Source organism: Neovison vison, chromosome 5, assembly GCF_020171115.1.
Source record: "Neovison vison isolate M4711 chromosome 5, ASM_NN_V1, whole genome shotgun sequence".
Classification (NCBI taxonomy): Eukaryota; Metazoa; Chordata; class Mammalia; order Carnivora; family Mustelidae; genus Neogale; species Neogale vison.
The window spans coordinates 30,996,611-31,019,105 of record NC_058095.1 but is presented as its reverse complement, the minus strand read 5'-3'; the positions used below and the strand labels follow the sequence as shown (position 1 = coordinate 31,019,105).

General features: G+C 55.9%; 2 protein-coding genes across 2 annotated transcripts in view; one reads left to right on the top strand and one right to left on the bottom strand.

Moving 5' to 3' along the window:
* The window catches only part of MYO1D (myosin ID), a 345,116-nt gene extending 328,100 nt beyond the window's left edge, over window positions 1-17,016 (top strand). The window contains exon 22 of the mRNA XM_044248397.1: window positions 14,678-17,016. Coding sequence (XP_044104332.1) covers window positions 14,678-14,834 — 157 coding nt within the window. The 3' untranslated portion in view covers window positions 14,835-17,016. The remainder of the gene's footprint in view (window positions 1-14,677) is intronic.
* A 1,284-nt stretch (window positions 17,017-18,300) lies between these two features.
* On the bottom strand, window positions 18,301-22,125 carry CDK5R1 (cyclin dependent kinase 5 regulatory subunit 1). Its single transcript, XM_044248396.1, has one exon. The coding sequence runs from the start codon at window positions 22,093-22,095 to the stop codon at window positions 21,172-21,174; it is 924 nt and encodes a 307-aa protein (XP_044104331.1). The 5' UTR covers window positions 22,096-22,125; the 3' UTR covers window positions 18,301-21,171.
* Between the last annotated feature and the right edge of the window lie 370 nt (window positions 22,126-22,495).

The following is a 22,495-nucleotide window of genomic DNA, read 5'->3' as shown; positions in this document are numbered from 1 at the left end:
TTATAATAGAGTCCACGTACAGAGTAGGATTTGTGAAACAGCTGTGATATACAACCTACCTTACTGGGTAGGTTTCCCTCAAGAGAAGGAGAGCAATAAGGTGTGCGCCCCCTGAGTCTACACCACGTGTAGTGAAACCCTTGGGACAATTTTCCAGAGGAAGTCGAGCTCAGGAGCGTCCACAGCCAGATTCCTTGTCTCAGTCTCTCCCATCGCCCAAGCTGAAGAGCTGGGACCGTGACATACCCCCGTTGACCGTCTACATTCACCAGTCACCAGATTCTCCGTCTGGTGCATCTCTCACACTTGGCCGGTCTTTGCCCTCTTCCCAAGCACTGCCCTCACTCCCTCAGGTGGCAGTGTCCCAGCGGGGTTTCCACCCTGAATGCCCACACCGGTCGCTCTTCCACGTCACCTGCTTCCTCTCAGTCAGTTTCAGGTTTTCACTCTTGAAGCACGTACTGTAAGCCAGACACCCTTTTTGGCATGGGGGTTACGGAAAGATCCGGTTCCCATGGGGCTCACCTTGGGGAAGGGGGCGGGAGCCGCAGGAAGACAGACAGTAAGCCAGCCGAAGAGTCAGACAAGTCCGTTTCAGACAGTGGTACCCATACAGAAGAAAACAAAGTATTCTCTATCTCCCCTACTAAGAATCCTTAAGGGGGCATCTGGGTGGCTCAGTCAGTTAAGCATCTAACTCTTGATTTCAGCTCAGATCATGATCTCAGGGTCGTGAGTAAGAGAGCCGCATTGGACTCTGCTTCCCCTTCTCCCTCTCCTTCTGCCCCCCACACCTGGCTTGTGCAGTCTCTCAAAAAAAAAAAAAAAATTAAAAAATAAGAATCCTTAAGGGTGTCCCATTGCCTACAGATCTACGCCTAAACTTGCCTGTCATCTACCCCAGCCTATCTGGCTGGCCTCGGCTCCCACCACCCTCTCCCAAACACACTTCGATCCTGAACTCTGGGCCCATGCTTGCCATTCTCCCAGCATTCTCTAAATCTCACTCTCAGATCAAGCTCTAGGGTCATCTCTGTCTGGCCAAGGCCTCCTCACCCTCTGAGGGGCAGTTCATTGCCTCCTGTCTATAGGGTTCTGGAGATCTGTGTGCTGGGGAAGCCAGGTGGGCTTCAGGGAGGACGTGCAGTTAGCGCTTGGGCGGGGGGGGGGGGCTGTTGTGAAAGGAAGGAGACACAGCAGCCATGCTGGGCAAGCCCCCTGGGCTCACCATGAGCCTGCTCCCACAGAGACTCGGCAGCATGTTCTGGAGCTGCTTTCCTCCACGTCTGTGCAGAGTCACGTGAGGAAGAGAGAGCCGTTCTCGATCAGGGCGCTGAGAGCCCGGTTTGTTCAGAGAGCGTGTCTGCCTGGCAGAGCCCTGGGCCACAGAGGCCAGGAGGCTGCACCAAGCCCTCCACGTCTGCTTGCACTAGGCACTTCCCTCCACCCTGTGCTTCCTGTGCGCACCCCCAGCCCTTGAGTGATGCCAGCTTAGTACTTTAGATGGTAGCCGTTTGTTCGGTCCGCCTCCCCCGACCAGGCTGTGAGCGCCTCGAGAACGGAGCTGTTTTATTCTTTATCTTGCAGCCCAGAGCCTTAGACACAGACATTTGATGTCAACGTGTTTCAAGACAAGGCTGAGGAACTCCTGAGCTTATTAATAGACCAACACTGTTCAAAAATGCCATCCTTGGGGCGCCTGGGGGGGCTCAGGTGGTTAAGTGTCTGCCTTTGACTCGGGTCATGATTTTGGGGTCCTGGGGTTGAGCCCCATGTCGGGCTCCCTGCTCAGCGGGGAGGCTGCTTCTCCCTCTCCCTGCGTCTGCTGCTTCCCCTGCTCATGCTCGCTCTCTCTGTCTTTCTGAAATAAATTCTTATTAAAAATGCCATCTTAAAAAAGAAAATGCCATCTTCTAAGGCCAAGCCCAGTGAAAATAATTAATCTTGTATATGCGTTCTTTTCATGAGTCCTTTCAGTACATGCATCCCCAGTATGTTTGTGGGGAGCCGGGACCCCCTTCAGTGCTCCGTTCGCAAATGGGGGACTACCATGTCTGTCGAGTGACCCACGGCCACCACAGACTGAAGTCCTAATGCTCCTTGACCCTCGGGGGCTGAGCAGGCGGATGTAGAACGGTCTCCCTGACAAACCAGTAGAACCCATCTGTTCAGAGGAAGATGTGGGTCCTGGGGCATGTTCAGTCCGGTCTTACTTAGCACCTTCATTAACGATGTGAGTAGAAAATAAACACCAGTGTTCACAGATGGTGCTAACTTTGGAGGTGCTGTTAACAGAAGCATCAAGACAGAAGTAGAAATGTAAGCAGGAAACACCAAAGATGTTAAAAAAAAAAAAGAACTCTCAAACAGGTTTGTTTTTTTTTTGTTTTGCTTTTTGTTTTGAGTAAAATAAAGCCCCTTCAAGCACAAGGACGGAGATAAGAAGCTGAAGGGAAGTGGGAAAGAAGGGAAGAAGGGAGAGCTCTCAGAGAAAGTCGGGGAAGAGGGACTTGCAGATCTGGCCTCTTGTTAGAGACGATGGGACACGGCCCACGTGTGCCCCTGACCCAGCCTGTGAGGCAGCCCCGTTCCCAGCAGCTGTCCCATTTGTTCTGTGGTAGGCTTTTTTGTTCGGTTTGGTGGTGTTTTGTCTTGTTGCTTCTGTGTTTGGTTCTTTCTGCATATTTGAGGGAGCTGGTATGGTTTTGTTCTAACCATTTGGTTTTGAAAGGCTTCATTATCCCTCACATTGAGCATAAATTTGGGCATTTGGGGAGGGACAGAGAGATGCAGCCTTTAAATAGAGTCCAGATTCCAAATATATAAAGCAAAATGAAGCCTTCTCACCACCACGGTCTCCGATGGTAGGAGGGGGGGAGACAAATCAGAGAAGCCAGCGGCAACCCCCGGCCTCCGGGGGGTGAGCTGCTTTCAGCGTGCAGAGGCCACAGGAGGCCATGCCCTGCTCCACCTTGCCAGGGGACAGCTGCCAACACACAGAGAATAGGAACCTTCTGGTTGACAGAAACAGAAGCCAGGGTGTCCAGGGAGAAACAATCTTCCTTGGGGACTCCGAATGGAAAGTCAAGACCAGGATGCTCCAGGGAGGAGTCAAAACCGTGCACAGCCTCTGCAAGCCCCAGGACAGCGCCCCATCCTTCGATGCCTGGAACCAACCGCACGTGGCAACAACAACCACCTTCTGGCCCAGGAGTGAGAGACGCAAACACCCTGGAAAGGGAACCAGACAAGCGGCGAAAGTGCGCACGCGGTGGGGGGCGTGGCCCCAGGCAAGACCAGCCCAGCCGGGGCCTCCTTCTGGCAAATTCTGAAAGCTTTTGTACCTGACTGGGGAGCGCCAGGGATTGGGGAATCCCACCTCTGCTGCACGAGCACTAGAAGAGCGTGGGGACTGGGCAGATGGGGTTCCCTCCCAGTACCGACACCCGGGGCTGGGTCTAGTCTCCCCATTGCGCGGCTGGGAGGAGCCGCGTGACCCAGCCGAGCTTCCCTGTCCTCGTCCGTCCGCAGCACAGGCATCATCAGCGCCTGCTAAGGTTCGGGTGAGGATTAAAGGAGGGGACGCAGGTAGTAAAACGCTTTCTCCAGGGCCTCGCCTAAGACACCCTTACATCTACCCAAGGCACGCTACTAAGCAGTACCAGGCTTTGCCGGCGCATCTCTGTTTATACATGTGTGTGTGTTTCCAGACTCCCGTCAGTCCAAGTGTTCTTGTTTGCCAGAGAACTTCAGCAGCAGCGGGGCAGCGGCACCTCATGCGGGAGAGCTTGGATTAGACCAAGCAAGGTCATGAGCCGCTGTGCAAAGGGACTCTTGTGTTCTGAAGAGTGGGCCTCGCTCGTGCCTGTTGGTAGGTCCCTGCACATAAACAGACCCTTGCTCAGAACAAGGCGCCGGGGGCACACTTCTCAGCAACCCTGCTTTGAAGATGCCCCAGGCTGGCCCCTGGTCTCCCCAGAGAGTCCCAGCCACCTTCTCAGGCATGTCTCTTTAAAAAACAGTATTCTGGGGCGCCTGGGTGGCTCCGTGGGTTAAAGCCTCTGCCTTCGGCTCAGGTCATGATCTCAGGGTCCTGGGATCGGGTCCCACATCAGGCTCTCTGCTCAGCAGGGAGCCTGCTTCCTCCTCTCTCTCTGTCTGCCTCTCTGCCTACTTGTGATCTCTGTCTGTCAAATAAATAAACAAAATCTTTATAAACAAAACCAGCATTGTTTCTCTAGACATTTATGAAACTCCTGTTTTGGAGGAGCCACCGCACGAGGGGTGCTCCACAGCGGGGTGGAAACTACGCAGCAGTGCTGTGCTCAGAAGCATGTAGTTAACAGGGAGACCAGCTCCGGGGTATGTTCTAGTGACTCGCAGTGGCAGGAGTCACAGGGGCGGAGGCTCAGACTCAAGCCTGGTTGCCTGGGTTCAAATTCTGATGGCACTCTGTGACCTTGGCGGGTATTTCCTCGTCTGAAAATGCAGCTTCCCTCACCCAGTCAAGAGAATCCCATGAACCGGTATCTGTAAAACTGTTCTTGAGGTCGTTATTACACACGCATTCCTTGTTTCATCGTGTTTCCCCTTTCCTATGCCTCACGGAGCGGAGATGGGGAAGCAGAAGCCGAATTCTCGGAAGCACCTCTGCGGGCACACCTCCTTTCACTGGGCTTCTCTTCCTGCACTGAAGGGCAAGCGCATTTTTACAGTCGAGCAAGTCCCTGGCCGCCATTTTTCCCCGCAGCGCTTGGTCGCTTCGTCTCTCACGTTTTGGTAATCCTCCCACTATTTCGAACGTTCTCATGGTTATTTGTTAGGGTGATCCCGTGATCAGTGGTGTTTGGTGTTACTGCTACAGTCGTTTTGGGTGCCAAGATGTGCCCCCATACAAGATGGTGAATAAGGAAATGTGTATGTTCCGACTGCTCCACCGACCAGCCGCCCTCCCCAGGCCCCACTCCACGTCTCTCTTCCTCCCCTCCAGCCTCCCTACTCCGAGTCACAAGAGTCTTGAAATCAGGGCCGTGAATGACCCTACAGTGGCTTCTAAGTGCCCAAGGGAATGGAAGAGTGGCACATCTCTCACCATCAATCAAAAGCCCGCCATGGCCAAGCTTAGTGAGGAAGGCACGTCGAAAGCGGAGACAGACCAGAAACTAGGCCTCTCGTACCCAACAGCCTAGTTGTGAATGCAGAGGAAAAGTGCCTGGAGGAGATCAGAAGGGCTCCTCCAGGGAACGCACGGATGATGAGAAAGCGACACAGCCTGATTGCTGACATGGAGAAAGTTTTCAGGGTCCGAAAAGAAGATGAAGCCAGCCTCGTGATTTCCGGAAGCCAAAGCCTAATCTAGAGCAAGGCCCCAACTCTCTTCGGTTCTGTGAAGGTTTGAGACAGGGATGAAGCCACAGAAGAAAAGTCTGAAGCTGGCAGAGGTTAGTTCATGAGGTTTAAGAAAAGAAGCATTTTCCATAACAGAGAAGCAACAAGAGGAAGCAGCAGGTGCTGAGGCAGAAGCTGCAGCAAGATCTCCAGGAGATCCAGCTCAGATCCTTCATGACGGTGGCCACGCCAAACCGCAGGTTTTCAGCGTAGACAAAACAGCCGTCTCTCGGAAGACAACATCATCTAGGACTTTCATAGCTAGAGAGGAGAAGTCAGTGCAAAGCTTCAGAGGACAGGCGGGCCCTCCTGTTAGGGGCTAATGCAGCAGGATCTGTCTATAACACCATTGTCTACCGAGCAGCTTCAGCCCACTGGTGAGAGCTACTGCTCAGGAAAAGATACATTTCAAAATACGGCGGCTCGCTGATAACGCACTTGGTCACACAAGAGCTGTGAGGGAGATGGATCAAGGAGTAATATCAGCTTTCAAGTCCTGTTGCAGAAATACATTTCCTAAGGCTCTAGCTGCCGCATGTGGTGATTCCTCTGACGGACCTAAGAGAGCAAAATAATGAAAACCTGGGCACCTGGGTGGCTCAGTGGGTTAGGCCACTGCCTTTGGCTCAGGTCATGATCTCAGGGTCCTGGGATTGAGTCCCACATCGGGTCATGATCTCAGGGTCCTGGGATTGAGTCCCACATCGGGCTCTCTGCTCAGCAGGGAGCCTGCTTTCCTCTCTCTCTCTCTGCCTGCCTCTCTGCCTACCTGTGATCTCTGTCAAATAAATAAATAAAATCTTTAAAAATAATAATAATAATAAAACCTTCTAGAAAGGATTCACCATTCTTTCCTGATGCCATTAAGAACATTTGTGATTGGGGCCCCCAAGTGGCTCAGTGGGTTAAGCATCTGCCTTTGGCTCAGGTCATGATCTTGGGGTCCTGGGATCGAGCCCAACATCAGGCTCTCTGCTCAGGGAAGAGCCTGCTTCTCCCTCTCCCTGCTATTCCCCCCCACACACACACACACACTGGTACTCTCTCTTGCTCTCTGTCAAATAAATAAAATCTTTTTTTTTTTAAGATTTTATTTATTTATTTGACAGACAGAGATCACAAGTAGGCAGAGAGACAGGCAGAGAGAGAGGAGTAAGCAGGCCCCCTGCTAAGCAGAGAGCCTGATGCGGGACTCGATCCCAGGACCCCAGGATCATGACCCGAGCCAAAGGCAGAGGCTTTAACCCACTGAGCCACCCAGGCACCCAAATAAATAAAATCTTTAAAAAAAAAAAATTGTGATTCGTGGGAAGAGGTCAAAATCTTAATGTTAACAGGAATTTGGGACAAGTAGATTCCCACCCTCACAGAGGACTTTGAGGGGGTTCAAGACTTCCGTGCAGATGTGGCAGAAACTATAAGAAAAGTAGAATGAGAAGCAGAGCCCGGAGAGGGACGGAGTTGCCGCAACCTCATGATGAACCCTGAGCGGGGGAGGAGCTGCTTCTCACAGAGGAGCGAAGTGGTGGTTTCTTAAGATGGAAACTGCTTCTGGTGACGAGGCTGTGAAGACTGTCGAAATGACCACACAGGGTTTAGGACATGACATACGCCTGGTTGATAAAGCAGGAGCAGGTTTCCAGAGGACTGACTCCCGACCTTGAGAGAAGGTCGGCTGTGGGTAAAATGCTATGGAACCACACTGCCTGCTACAGAGACAGCATTCCTGAATGGAAGAGTCAAACTTCACTTATTTTAAGAAACTGCCCCAGCTGCCCCGACCTTCGGCAGCCAGCACTGTGATCTGTCTGCCCCTGCCAGTGGCGAGGGGGGACCCCTCCCCCAGCAAAAAGAGTACAACTCACTGAAAGCTTGGGTGATGGTTAGCATTTGTGAGCAGTAGAACGATCTTTTTTCCTTTTTTAAAGATTTTATTTATTTGACAGAGATCACAAGTAGGCAGAGAGACAGGCAGAGGGAGAAGGGGAAGCAGGTTCCCCACCGAGCAGAGAGCCCGATGTGGGGCTCGATCCCAGGACCCTGAGATCATGACCTGAGCTGAAGGCAGAGGCTTTAACCCACTGAGCCACCCAGGTGCCCTGTAGCGGCATTTCTAAATCAAATCCAAAAAGTCACCTTTAACAGAGCTTCACACACCCGGGTCTACATACCCATGTTCGTGTTTCCTTGTTCCCATATTTCTTCTTGGCTGCTTTTGTCCCTCTTGTCTCCCTTGCATTAGATGAAGGGGAGCGTCTTTCCCACTTCCTTCTGCTTCTTCCCGTCTTGTACGTTTCAGCTGAGCATTCTCGTTTCCCATTCGTTTTCCTCACGCCCGTGTAGGTCTTAGGAAATCCAGTGTTCATCAGTGTCGTCCCCACCCTCCTCCCAGATGCAAGGACCCAAGTCCCTCCCTGAGAACCACCAACCCGTCTGTCATGTTGTTGTTTTCCAGGACTTCATTTAGAACCATCCTCAACTGAACCCCCAAAGTTAGTCATTTTCATTTTTATTATTATTATTATTTACAGTGAATGCTTATTTAGATTTACCTTGGTGTCTGAGTCGGTCATTGTTTTGCCCGCACACCCAGGCGATGGGCTGGGTATAGAATTCTAGGTTGACGGTTATTTTCCTCCAACACTTGGAAGAGTCTGTTTTCATTATTTCTTCACATTTGATGAGAAGGCCTACTCTTCCTTTGCAAGTAATGCATCGTTTTCCTCTGGGTGTTCTTGTGGTTTGCCATTTGGTGATCTGCAGGGGGTTTGCTCTTCAAGAGGTTAAAAGAAGAAAGCTTGAGGTTTCAGGTCTTTTCTGAAAAACTGTGTGTTCTCCCACACAGTGATTCCTTTGCCACTTTGACAGCCTGAAGGTGGACTCCTGTGACCCTTTTTAGATCCTGCTGCCTGCCGGGGCTCAGCCTCCTCCCAGACCTCAGACCTGGACATGAGGCCTGCTCAAGCCAGCATGTCCCCAGGCGTGGCATTTGCTGGACCCCAGCCTCCTACTCCTTCCTTTCTTCTAACTCCAGGAGATTATCCTTGTTTTCCTTCAGTCTCCACTTCCGATTTTATGTGGAATTCTGTTCATATTCCTAGACTACCAGCAAGCCATCAGGGAAGCTTGTCAGCTCCCATCATGCTGATGGAACAAGCAGGGCACCATTGCTCACTCTGAGCTGTGAGAGAACAGTGGACACAGAGAAACACCCGGCTCAGCCCAGGATTGGGGCAGGCGGTTCTCAAGAGCTCTGGGGAATGACTAAAGGGATTTTAGCAGGAGAGGGACAGGATCCTTTTGTGTCTTGAGAAGATCTCTCTGAAGACAATGTGGAGGACGTGGCGGGGGGGAAGGGGGCAAACTGAAGGCAGAGGAGTCTGTCGGGAGGCTGCATCGGGGCTGAGTTCTGGACTATGGTGACAGCAAGGGTGTGAGACCGAGAAAACGCAGTGAACCAAGAGGTTGGTGACCCGCTGTGGGCAGTGGAGGGAGAGGAGGGACCCAGGCTTACTTGTGACTTCTAGGCCTCCGTGACCGGGTAGATGATGACCACACTCCCCGTCTTAGGCGTGATGAGAGGAGGGAGCCAGTTTTGGGGAAGGGGCCAAGAGGATGAGCTCAGCATTGGACACATGAAGACTCAGCTCAGGGGGTTCTCTGGTAGGTGTAGCAGATCTGTGCTTGGACTCCATGCCAAAATGGAAACAGTGACTGGGTAACTGTCACTGAAACCACTGGCATGGGGTGACACTACTGTGGGATAATGTCTGAGAGGAAAAGGACTAAAGATAAAACTTAAGGAGTAAGAAGATACTTCTGTGGGAGTCCTTGTCCTTCCTTAGGTGCCAGTCTGGACATCCCCACCTCTGGAAGCCCAGGGCAGCTGAGGGGGCCCTCCTCTGTGGGTCCCGTGCACATCACCCCGTCAAGAACGGAAGCGCCTTGAGCTCGGGGCCCAGGATCCAGCCAGAGTAGCTGCTCAGTGAAGAGCTGCCAGGCAGACAGCAGGCCGGGGAGAAATGGACGATGGTGGTCGGCGAGGAGAAAGCAGAGGCAGGGCCACAAATAGGGGACGTGGGTTTCTGCCCACCAGACCTGGGAGCAGACTCTGTTCAGTGATGTGGAGGCAGACGTGGGGCCTCAGAACAAGCTGCCTGCCGAGAGCGGTGTCGTGATGAGCAAAGTTTTCTCTTCTAACTAAAAATGGTGACCCCATGCCTCACCAGCAGCAACCCAGACAGGACTCGGGAGACCAGGAGTTGGGATACCCCACTCTCAGGACCAGTGACGTTGGCCTCAGTCTCACTTTACAAGTGACCCCGACCTGAGTAGCCCTTCAGCCCCGAGAAAAACAGAAGTAGCATTTCCTAAAGCCGGGTTTTGAAAGACTAGCCTTGTGTGGTTTGACACAGCAGAGTGGGGCTTGCTTCCTGATGCGGAACGCACAGAGACAGCTGCACACACAAGCTCTGGCTGTCCCGTCCATAGCGCGTCCCCAGCCACCACCAAGCGAACACGTTGTATCCTAGGGGTGCCCAGACAGAAAAGGGCCTGACTCTAGGCCCCGGGGGTCCGGCACGAAATGCTGACCACACCTTTCACCGCTTGGAGAGGCATCTATTTACGACCTGCCTGTGTCTGGTGCAAGGCGAGCTTCCTCCCACCACATCCTGTGTGCAAACCCGAGGGCGCAGGTCGAATTAGCCTCACACTTGGGAACACCTCGCCGGCCCCCAGAGAACGTGCTCGCCAGGGCACAGCACTATACCCCGCACCCCCGATGCTCCCCCTTAGGGCGCATTTATCCAAATGGGGCCACCACCCTTCTGGAGGGGAACGCCAGCGACGCCCTTGAGAAAGTGGCCCACTCGTTTCTGGGTGGGTGGGAGTCTCCCCGTCCCAGCTGCCGGGGGCTGGACAGGAGTGGACACCTTCTAGGCCGATTCAGCTCCCAGGGAGATTTTGGTTGCCCCTTTCTGTGCAGGATCTACAAAGAAACCCCACAGCTCACGCGGGGACGCCTGTTGCTGGGGTCTTGCATTCACCCACGGATTTCCCTAATGAGGACCAGCGTCTAAATGCAAAATGAAGGAACGTAATTCGATAAAGGCCATTTGCCTGCAGTGATGGCTTGGAACAGATGAAAAGATGAAAGTCCCCGAATTCCAGAGTTTGCTGAGCCATTAAATCCTGTAACAGAAGACAGGGAGGAAAGCAGCCCTCCCCTTGCCGCCAGCCTCCAGCAGCAGCTGTCACTGGGCTTGGCGTGCCGTCGGAGGGAGACACCCCGCCTCCCATCTATAAAATCTGCCTTTTCTTAAAAAGATGAGGAAGTCACTCTAGCGTACTAAAGATTTCTAGTGTGGTCAAGCTCCAGCCAGAGAGGTCAGCTGATGCTCCCAGAAGGTCTACTTCCTGGCTGCCCCTGGAACCCATCTACTGCTCTGTCCCCAAAACAGGCACAAGAAACCCCTAGCTGGTCTTAGAGCCATTTTTGGTTGTGCTTGAGATGAGAAAGAAAACACAGTTTGAGGGCAAGTTCTTATTTGTCCTTTATTCAAGATTGTATAGGGGCACCTGGGTGGCTCAGTCAGTTACGCATCTGCCTTCGGCTCGGGTCATAATCCCAGGGTCTTGGGATCCAGCTCTGCATCGGGCTCCCTGCTCAGCGGGAAGCCTGCTTCTCCCTCTCTCACTCCCCCTGCTCGTGTTCCTACCCTGTCAAATAAAAAAAATCTTTAAAAAATTTTTTTCTTTAAATATTTTATTGTAATGCGCACACGTGTGAGCAGGGGGAGGGGCAGAGGGAGAGGCTCGCCGGCAGACCTGCGTGGAGCACGGAGCTCACACCGGGTCTCCATCCCACCACCCTGAGATCCTGACCTGAGCCGAGACCAAGAATCAGATGCTCAGCTGTACTTCCCAGGGGTCCCGATTAGTCTTTCAGAGGAACCTTTTTTTTTTTTTTCGTTATCGTGGTTTAAAATACACAGAACGTAAATTTACCGTTAGTCACGTTTAGTACAGTCGTAGTGCTGTGCAGCCATCACCGCTGTCTAGTTCCAGAATATTCTTGTCACCCCAGAAGGAAACCCCATACCCTTCAAGCAGTGCCTCCCCACCCCACCCCTCTGTTTCTATCCCTGTGGATTCGGGTGTTCTGCACATTTCCTGCGAGTGGAATTACGCAACACAAGGCTTTCGTGTCTGGCTTCTCTCCGCTTGTTTTCCAGGGTCCTCTGTGTTGGGGTCTGGGTCAGTGCTTCCTTTTTACGGCTCAGCGATACTTCAGTGCGCGGATAGGCCACTCCGTCCCTTCATTGGCTGACAGAGATCTGGGTATTTCTACCTTCTTTTTATTGTCAGCCAAGCTGCCGTAATCATTCTGGTAAATGTTGTTGTGCTGTGTGAACGTCTATTTCCAGGTCTCTTGGAGGTGTCTCCAGGAGTGGGAGGACTTGCTGGGTTGTGGGGTAATAATTCTGTGTGACTTACTGAGGAGCCGCCAGACTCCCTCCGCGTCCTCCCACTTTGTCCCCCATCGGTCGCCGTGTGCGGACAGCGCCGGCAGGTGTTGCTCGGCCCAGCCCTGAAGACCAGAAGGCTCTTCTCCTTGCAGCCCATGTTGTTCTGTCCTAAAGCCATCACATGTAGCCCCTCGCCCCCCACTTCTGCCCACGCCCCACAGCACCCCATGAAGACAGGCTGGGAATCCGGACAGGGCCGCTCAGGGCTATGCTGAGGGAAGGAGCAGGAGCGCCGGCACGGACTGTCACTTAATTTGGGAATAGAGAAGCGTCCTTTGCTAAGGGGCAGGCCTCCCTTGCAGAACCCTCCCATTTGACAGGCTGTCTGGCCACTTTCCCTTTCGGATGAACTTCACGGGCTGGGCTTGCTTCGGGCCTCACGGAGCCTGGCCTGTTATGAGTATTTGGAGTTGGCGGAGTTGTGTTGCTGGGGGCAGGGAGCGGTGTGCAGAGCAGGGGACACGAGGCCTGCGCACCCCACCAGCGCTGCGTGAGCCCTGTAAGGGCCCTCGCTGCCCTCCGGGACACGCATTCTGGAAGTGGAGCCCAGACCGTGGGCTGAGGCGGCTAGAAAGGCTAGCGGGGAGGCTTCCAGCCCTGCCCTGCGTAGGAAGCAGCCTGGAGCTCCGGTTCTCTGCCTGGAGCTTTTTCTCTCCTACAACCCCCACCCAGGGGGCTCATTTACAAGGTGAAGTTGGGCTGTTGTGACTTCCTTCTGCAATCTACATAACTGGTTGCTTTTCCATCTCCCACCAGCCTCAACCCTGCACTGAGAGTTTAGAGAAGATGCTAGAGATGCCCAGAGCCTGAAAGAGGGAGGAAGAGTGAAGTCAGGGGCCACACTGTGTGGACACCGAGCTCAGGGCTGGGGAGGGCTGGAGTCAGAAGGACCCTACCGAAAGTAGCATGTCCCAGTGGTACAAACCTGAGAACATGGGGGTCACTGGTGAGTACCATCGCCGCCGCCCCACCCCCCGTTTGGAATGTGGCCCTTTTAGAGCCATTTCCTGAGGACTTTCTCTAGAAACCCACTGCGGGCACACTAGTGTACCATGGAGTGGGTGGGGGACGCAGATGCAGAAAGCGGGAGACAGGGCCTGTCCCCAGCAGTGCACTGAGGGAAGACACGTGCCCACCACCAGGCAAGGACAAAGGGGATGCCTCTACCAGAGCCAGAAGAGGGACATCCCCAGGGGTTGTGATTCCAGCTCAGAGGGACCCAGAGGCAGTGCCAGGTTGACAAGAGGGACCAGGAGGCTGACTAAGCCAGGGAAGGTGCAGGATCCAGGTCCTGGAAGCATCTGCAGCCACAGGCAGGGCTGTAACGGGGGCGGGGGGTGCTTTCCCGGCCCTGGGCCAGCATGACAGTGGGGACCAGGAGCGCAGGGCCCACACCGAGACCCCACACAACAGTCCTGGCTCCCCCAGCAACAGAGCAGTGCCGTAACGGGGGCGGGGGGTGCTTTCCCAGCCCTGGGCCAGCATGACAGTGGGGACCAGGAGCGCAGGGCCCACACCGAGACCCCACACAACAGTCCTGGCTCCCCCAGCATCAGAGCAGTGCCTGAGTCACTGCCTCCGCCAGACTCTATTTATGTCCAACTCTAGTTAAAAATATCTGTCTAAGCCAAGGTTTTAGCTGCAGCTGACAAGACATTAAGTATTAGATACTTAATGCCCACAAGTGATAACCACGAGCCTCCTCCTGCTCCACCGTCTGCCTCCGGGACAGACCAGGAGGAAGGCAGGCGGGAAAGAGGCAGGAGGAAGCCCAAGCCGGGCACCCTTGGCCACGTGCAGACAGGTGCCGGGAAGCCCCCGCTGCGGCGTGGAGGTCCCAAGTCCGAGGAGCCCCACCTCCCGTCAGGCCAAGGCACGTGCCCGGAAAGCACCTCGCACACCTGGGCGCAGCAGAGCTGCGTGCCCTGCCAGCCCACCCAGCGCCTGGGATCCTGGCCGACACAGGCCCTCCTCCTTGCACCTCTGGTTCCGAGAAAGCCGAGGGGCACGAGCCACGGTGTGGGGGGATGCCACTGTGAGAGAGTCACTGTGGGGGTGTGCCATTGTGCATGAGCGCACGGGAGGTGCCCGCCACTTTGCACATGTTTCTCCGCTTGGCAAAGAGGTGACGTCTGGAGCCTGTGGCGTGGCAGCCCGCAGCAGGTGCACTGGCACTCGGGGTTGGGGGGCAGCTACCAGGCAGGCCTTCGGTGACCCCGAGTGGGCGAGGGCCCACTCAGGGCGCTGGGAAAGCGGGAGTCAGCCCCAGTTCTCCCCGCTGGGCCCCGTACTGGTCCGAACTTCCAGGAGACCTTTTTCTCGCCAGGCGGAGCCCATGGGCGAGAATCTCCAGTCCCCACCCCACCCCCATGCGCCTCCCAGGGCTCCCTGTTGCAGCCACAGACTGCTGATCAATCAGTAGCCCCAAATCAGAAATTCGTGCCCCTTCTGATGAGCCCCTGCTGACCTTTCCCGCCCAAGTGACCAGGTCCCCGGTCTCAGGCCAGGATGCCGCATTGCACAGCTCTGGTCCCCCTGCAGCAGGCTGGGTACCCCCGTGGCAGCCCCACTCTCTGCCGGCTTGAGGCTGCCGCCCAGCGCCGACTTTTGCTACCCTCACCCTGTCCGAGGGCATTGCCTGTGCCCCTGACCCTGAGGAGCTGGGCACAACGTGGGCCCCAGGGGTTCCCAGGGCCATTCACCCCACTCTAGCCACCTGCTAACTGCCTGTCTGGTCTTTCTCTTTCTGGTTCTTCCAGTGAGAAGCGCCACCTTCAAGTCAACGTCACTAACCCCGTGCAGTGCAGCCTGCATGGCAAGAAGTGCACGGTCTCCGTGGAGACGCGGATCAACCAGCCAGAGCCCGACTTCACCAAGAACCGCTCCGGCTTCATCCTCAGCGTGCCGGGGAACTGACCGCTCATCGGGGAGGCCTTGCAGCCCCCGTCTGACTTGCTGACTCCCTGCTACCGCCCGCTAGAAATCAGCTCACAAGGGTCCTCCATGCTTGGGGCCGAGCCCCTCTTCTGCCTCCTCCAGGGCTCCTCCCCTGAGGTTTTCTTGCTGGTTTTCTGCCTTCGGTCTCGATCCTCCTCTCCCCCAACTTTCCACAGCCCTCACTCAACACACCAAAGACCCCAGTGCCCTGCCACAGACCCCCGGGCTCACCTCAACCACAGCTCCCCACAGAGGCCATTCCATGTCGGCAGAGGCCCCTGCCACCACACCCCCCACCCCCGTTGGCCTGTTCAGGTCTGCATGCCCTGACCCAGTGACCTGCACCTGACCCCACAAGGGGTGGATGCAGTTTTCCCAACCCAAATGTGCTCCCCTGAGGGGCTTGGGGGGGAGATGGTCCGCAGATGAGCTGGGGATATAGCCCTATTCTCGCCATAAGCACAGCCCACCACCCCTTTCCCCTAAGTGTCCCTGACTCAGAGCTCCTCAGTGGCCCCTCTCCCCAGCAGTCAGCCAGAGCCATCAGGGAGGTGGGTTCACCTGTCAGGCCGGCCCCTCAGCCCCTGGCCAGAACAGCCGTGCCCAGCTGGCGGGCCAGCCTGCACATCCCCCTGCCCCCCGCCCCCGGGGCCACAGGCCACCTCTCCGGGAGAGAGCAGAGCAAGGGGCTCCAAGGCCCATCTTAACTGCATGGCCTGTGCCCATGGCAGCCACACAGTGACGTGTGCAACACTCAGGGCTGCACATCGGATATGGTGTCTGCTGTGCCCACACTCCCGGCGGGAGCACCAATTAGAAAACAGAGTTCTAGAGTGCAGGGAGCACTCCAGGTGGCAGCAGGGCGGGGGTCTGAAGTTTTCTCCTTCTGACACCTCTGTTTCAGACACATTTGGAGAACAAGGACCAGGGCCAGAGGGGCAGAGTGACGGGAACAGAGTGGGGGGGTCCTGGCACTGCAGGCCAGGCCAGGATGCCGCCCGCAGCCCCGCATACACCTCCCCACCCCACCCCCACAGCTGGGGCCCAGGCTGGGCCTGCAGACCTCATGCCAGGAGAGTGCCAGGCTAGGCCCAGCAGGATGCTTCCTGAGACCCATCCGCTCCTGAGCCTCGGCTGAGGACGCTGCCCCAAGCCCCCGAGCAGCACGGGCTGCCCAGGCCAGGAGACTTAAAAGGAGAGACCTGGGACACCCCAATGTGGGGAGGAGGCTGAGGGGGAGCCCACAGCCCACAACGCTGACGTTCTCCTCACTTTTTATGCCACAGATCTGCCCACTCCCTCCTCCCACCACCTCCCCCTGCTCCCGAGCTGCCACCCTGACTCCGCAACACACACTAGTGCCTGGGCGCAGCACCCTGCCCCCCGCCGTGCCTGGCCCAGCGCCTGCCACCATGAGCTGGCCGACCTGCCAGGTGGTCCCAGCAAGCAGCCTGGTTTTCCCCACAGCCCCCTGCCTGACTCCCCATGGCCCCCAGAACCGCAAAACCTTTGCACCATGTGCAGTTTGCGACAAAGAATCCTCTTGGCATCCGGTCCTTAGAAAGCCTTTCTCATTCTGGAAGCCCAGTCAGCTGCCCACCGGCAGAGGCACCACCAGCCTGTTGAGCCGCGGGGTTTTGCCAATCACCTTGACACTAGCGGAACCATCCTCCCTGGGATGGCGCCTGCTCTCCTTTCCACTCATTTCCCAAACTTGTTGCTTTATGCTAGAGACGTGCACATGTATGTTTTAGATGCACCAAAATGGAACATGCCAAAAGGAGTGCCTTTCCCGGGCTGGGGAGGAGGGTGGGGGGTGGGGTCCTTCGTGCTGCCTCTCGGGGTTGCCTGGGGCTCCTCTGCCCCTTGCAGCCGAGGGCCAGTCGACAAGCACTTTTTCCTGATGTCCTAGCAGAAGCCCCAGTATGTGGCAGCTGGGGTAGGCTCCGGCCTTCAGGGTGTGAGCTCGGCAGAGCCTCCAGGTGCTGGGGGAGGGGGCGAGCAGGAGGACACAGTGATTGTATGCAATGAAGTGTTTCTCTTGATCTAATTAAATGCAGTTTTATGGTTTGCTGCGTTTATTCCTATTTTCCATTAAATTAACTTTATTTCTAGAGCATATTTTGATTTACCATCAAGAGCAATAAAGCATTAAATCTTATTTTTAAAAGTGTCCTGCTTATCTGTGATTGAAAACTAGACCTACCATTGTGACATTCCAGCTGGTAAAACGTCAGCTGTTGCCCCAGAGGATGGGAGGGAGCATTAACCACAAATAAGGTAAAATGGAGGCTAATTTACCGAGGCTTTTCAACGAAAATATTGAACACCCAGCAGGAAGGCTGGGAGGCAACAGAGTTCAATTAAAGCACGTCTTTCCACCATTTTGAGGCCTGCACGTCAGACTTCAGACTCGCTGAAGTCAGCGAAGGAAGAGCTCGGAAGCCTACAGCTGCTGCAGGCCTCTCCCTGGGAGGGCTGGCTGGGGACAAGGGGGGTGGCAGGCGAAGGAGTGGGAGGAATCCAAACCTCTCTGGGTGGGGGCAGGTCAGCAAGGCCCCTCGGAGAGGGCAGAGCCTCCCCAGCCCCCAGCTCCCCGCTCGCTCACTGTCCTTGGTGGCAAAGAACGTGCTTCTGTGACTCAGACAGAGGGAAAGGCCCGGAGAAGAACCGGTGGCCCCCGTCACAAAGTAGGTGGCTCCCGCAGGGCAAGCTGGGTGGAAATGCCTTCCTGGCGTCCAAGGGCACCGCGGGACCACAGGGTGCAGGCCCTGGGTAGGCTCAAGTTCACGATGCCCAAAACCCTGAAGCTTGGGCTTGGGGGCAGCAGGGGGCCAGGACCGCTGGCAGTACCGCCAGTAGGGGGCCTCACTCTTGCCACAATCGTGGGCTGGGAGCCGCAGGGCTGGATTCCTCACTCTTGGAAACCTGCACCCAGCTAAAGTGGCAGGTCTGAGCCACGTGGGCACAACTCGGCAGCCACCGGCCAGAGAGGAAGCCTCTGGGCCGTGGGTGCTGAACAGAGAGCCAGGCCAGGGATACGTGGGCAACAGCCTCAGGGCCAAGCTCCCCGAAGGGAGCCGAGACCTGGTTACCCTGCAGGAGTCCTGACACCAGCCCTCACGGGGCCAAGCCTGGGCCCAATCCTCACCCCCGGACCACAGGTCCCAGTCACCCAGCTCTGCCAAGCCAAGCCCAGGGTACCTCGGGGGAGCAACACCTGCCACCCGCCCTTGGCCCAGCTAAGCCCTAGTTGACTTAACCTGCACTTCTCTCTTAATCACCTTAACTTGAACGCACCAGTTAAGCCCTCTCCCTGAGCCCTGCCCTCCCCCTATCACCCAGCCCCTCCCCATGATACAAATCCAATTATGTTCCCAGTGCAAGGGAATCATTTATAAAAGGGGCCCTCAACCTGCTCGTGAATGACAAGAGGCCTACGGAATGGATGGTCAGTGCATTTTATTTAATCAGCACAGTACAAAAATAAATAAAAATAAGGGAGAGGGAATTAAATTACAGCCAAACTGAGCTTCATGACCTTGTCAGATTATAAACCACACATACTTACAAACACACTACACATACATACAAAATGAGACAAATATAAATTAATATTAACAATACCCACGGTTTGGTCAAAGAATAACTACAGAACGAATTGCACTAAGAACCAACATACACCGCACGTGTAATTAGCAGTTTCAAATATACAGCGATGAATAATTCTGAGTGGGGGGAAAAATGGCACATTTTCTTCTCATTGCAAGTTTAACAACTGCTGGAACAAAACTAAATTCTAAGAACTGCATGGAAAGAAGATAGCAACCCTTCAGGTTTACAAGAAAAAGAGAAAAACCAAATCCTGAACTATTATTCCTGTGACTGCGCACGGGTGTAACTTTCACGGCCATCTGTTCTAAGATTATTTTTCTTAAGACACAAAAATGCTCCTGGTTCGCATGCACGAGATCACTGTCAAAGCAACAATGAAAGAATAAAGGGTTTGTTTGTTTCTTTTCCGTAGGTTAGTTTTTTTTTTTTTTTAATTGTTGTTCTAAAAGTAGTCTTCATAGCAGCATGTCAAATGGGTTCACTGCCTGCACAGAGTCCAGCGGCCCCTGCACCCCAGGACTGCCCAGCACGAGGGCGCGGAGGAGGACGGCGCAGGCTTCACACGGGATGGGGTGGGGGGAGTAGCCAGAGACTGGCTGCCTTGGTCCCCCAGCCACTCCTGAAATTTGCACCTCCTCCGAGAAATAAAAAAATAAATACGGAGAAAGAGAAGGAAACACACAAAACCGGAATCCTGGGGACGCAACCGATGCACACAGTCTCAGGCCAAGTTCGGCCGCCGCCGAGAAAAGAGTGACTACAGACGCGCGCCCCTCCTCTGGAGACTGGGCTCCCGAACCTCCCTCTTCCAGGCCGCCAGGGCCTGCTGCCCCCACGGGGCCTCCTACCTCGGGTCACACGCGGCGGCGGGATCTGCACAGACAGGCTGTGTGACAACTCCGACCGAGAGGAGAATAAGCGGTGGCGTTGAGAAGTCCGTGCCAGCAGCCGCAGGATCCTTCCAGCAGGTTCCTTCCAGCTCCACACGGGATTATCTGGCAGTCCTGGGAAAGGCTCAGGCTCAGCGTGGGCCTGAGGCTAGCTGGGGCAAACTCGATCCCAGCCCGGGTGGGCCCTCCCCCTCTTATCCGGGAACACCCAGGGCCGGCAGCTCGCCTCCAGGCCTCTTTTAAACTGGGACCTCCGGGTTTCACAGCTTTCTCTTGTTCGGGTGAATTTCAGTAGTGCTCCAGCTAAAGTCAGCATCCATCCACCTGGAACCTAATCCTAGGGCAAAGGCCCCTCTGCCTGCCCCCAGCCCCCTATCCCAGCACTCCCCGAGAGGGGGTGGGGTACATGGGGACTGGAAGCAAGGACTCCCCAGAGCGCCTTCACGTTGGTCTTTGTTCCCCAAAGCTGGAGTGATGGGCCACCGAGGAAGGTTCGCTTCCTTCTCCCAATCCTCTCCCAAGTCCCAAGCCATCAATCTGGGAGAGTTAGAAAGGAAATTGATTAAGTACACCTGGTGTGTTTTCACAGCCACTAGGGTAAGGTGGAAACCCAAACCAGCAGCTGCAAATGATCAGGTACAGGTTCAGCAGGCTTCCAAAGCAATCAGGAGCGCTACGCCCGTCTTGGAATTGTCTCCCAAGATCCAGTGGTCTCATGGGGCCTTGCAGAGCAAGGCTTCGTCTTCAGAAGAAACTGAACTGTTTGGAAACAGCTTGAAATGAACAAGGGTAGGGACAAGGGGTACGTCATGACCACATCGCCCTGATCCCTGACATCACCCCCCCCAACCCCAACTCTGCGGAATGAATGTCATGCACCAGCAAGAAGCCTTAGCCCTTCGGTGGGCGCTGGCTGGTCTCAGGCATGACAACCCCACCCGCCCAGAAGGCAGGCTGTTGGTAAAGGGCACCTGCAGTTGCCCTGGCCATCACCACAGGGTGAGTAAGCTGCATTAGTCAAATGAAAAGACTCACCCAGGAAAGGAGTTGTCCCTAGCTGCACCCCACCCCTGTAGCTGGGACCCAAAATCGAAGACCTTAATGAATCAAACCAGCTCATTAACCCAACACTGTCAACACGGCTGGGAGCAGGGGCTAAAGGGACTAGGGAGTAAGGTCCATGTCTTCACTAAAGGAAAGCCCTCCTCCCTAAAAAAGAAAAAAGAGCAAACCAGGGTGGCGCATGGTCAAACAACAGGCCCCAATCTTTGTACCAGGCCAAGCTTCTCCTCGACTGAAGAGTTGTCCCCGGGGGGTGGCTCCTTGCCTCCCAACCCTACTCGGGGCTCGGTCGGGATGGCCAGCTCCACAGGCCTCTGGGAGAATGGATGACCCAAAGCAAGAGCAAGGAAAGGACCTCCAACTGGGAACGCCAACTGCTCCCTGGGCCAACTGGCCAGAGGCCCCTCTCCGGCTCCCGTGCCAGGAGCAGCAGCGGGCAGCCTCACCTGTCCCAGTCCGGCAAAAGCACAGGCCGCAGAGGCAGCTCAGTCCTTTGAATTCCCCAGAGCTGAGAGGTCAGCAGCCCGGGTGGCTCTGAAAACATCTTCTGGGTTTTGCACAAGGTTTGGGAGTTCAAAAGAGCCCAGAGTTCTAGGCAGGGCTGAAGAAAACCCCAAGGAGAGACGATGGGAAGGGAGAGGCCCTCGGTGGCTTTGCTAGACACATACTGTACACAAAATCTGATTTGCTTAATAATAAATTTTTAAAAAATGAATGGAATCCTTGAGCCATGATGCGGACCACGGGGCTCACCGATCAAGCCCAAGGAGGAGCCGTTTCTTGTCCTCCTGACCACTCTCGTTCTTCAGGTCGGAGAACACCTGCGTGAAGTAGTGCGGGTCAGCGTTGATCTGCAGCATCTTGGAGCTCATGAGGTTGATGACGGAGAGGCAGCGGTCCCAAAAGGCCTCCTTGCAGCTCTCCACCAGGAAGGGCTTGAGCGGGTAGGAAATCTCGTTGCCCATGTAAGAGTAGGAGAGGTACAGGCAGGTCAGCAGGATGGCCTGGAGCTCGTGGTCCGAGCCCACCTCGGAGGAGATGACATCCCTGCACAGCATGTAGAGGAAGACCACGTTGGCGGGCGTGATGAAGCCCTGGTCCTGCCAGCCCTGCAGGAGCAGCGAGCGGTCCACGCTGCGCAGCCAGAGCACAGGGTCCGTGGGGGACAGGTGCTTTAGGCGGTAGCACCGGCGGCACAGAAACTCGCCCAGGCAGCGCAGCAGCTCGCTCGTGGACGCCTGGACGATGACACGTTTGGGCGTCCCTGTGGAGGTGAGGGCAGGGTGCGGGGCCTTCTTGACGGAGGAGGAGACCCCGCTCTGGGAGCCCGAGAGCTGGCCGGCAGCGGGTGCGGGCGGCTGGGCCGGTGGGGGCTGGGCGAACGTGGACAGGTTGGCGCACGACAGCGACTTCTTCAGATTCTCATTGTTGAGGTGCGTGATGTTGTTCTGGTAGCTGCTGTTCGGCTGCACCTTCTTGGAGTTCTTCTTCTTGGCCGACACGGCCACGATCCTCTTCCACGGCAGCACAGAGATGATGGAGTGCCGCTTCAGGTTCTTGTCCTTGGCGTTCTTGCTGTTCTGCACGGCCGTGTAGTGGCCCACCGTGGCCGCGCCATCCTCAAACAACGTGGCCTTTCGGTAGCTGGGGGACAGGGACAGCACCGTGCCCATGGTGCCGCTGAGCGCCGGGCGGGGGCCCGCGCCCCTGCGCGCCCAGCCTGCCGGACGGAGGGAGAGAACAGCTCAGCGAGCCCGCGGCGGCCCCGGGCAGGAGTCGGGGGCGCTCCCGGGGGCGCGTGCTGCCCCTTCGGATCTGCGTGGAAAACAAGATGGTTCTCAGCACCAGGCGGGGCTCGGCGCCGCGCTCCCCCACCCGGGCCAACGCGGCCCCCGCGGACTTGGCCCCGGCCCCGCGCCCCCGCGCCGCAGCCCGGCCGCCTCCACTGCGGCACCCCCCGCCCGCCTGCCGCGGCCGCTGCGGTCCGAACAGCCGCGGGAGGGGCCCGGGCGCCGTCGGAAGTGGCCGGGGGGAGGGGTGGGGGAGACCCCAGCCTCGACACCGCGCGCGGCC

What these genes read in the sequence shown, in the direction of transcription:
- CDK5R1 (XM_044248396.1), bottom strand. Translation starts at nt 22,095, where the DNA reads ATGGGCACGGTGCTGTCCCTGTCCCCCAGCTACCGAAAGGCCACGTTG.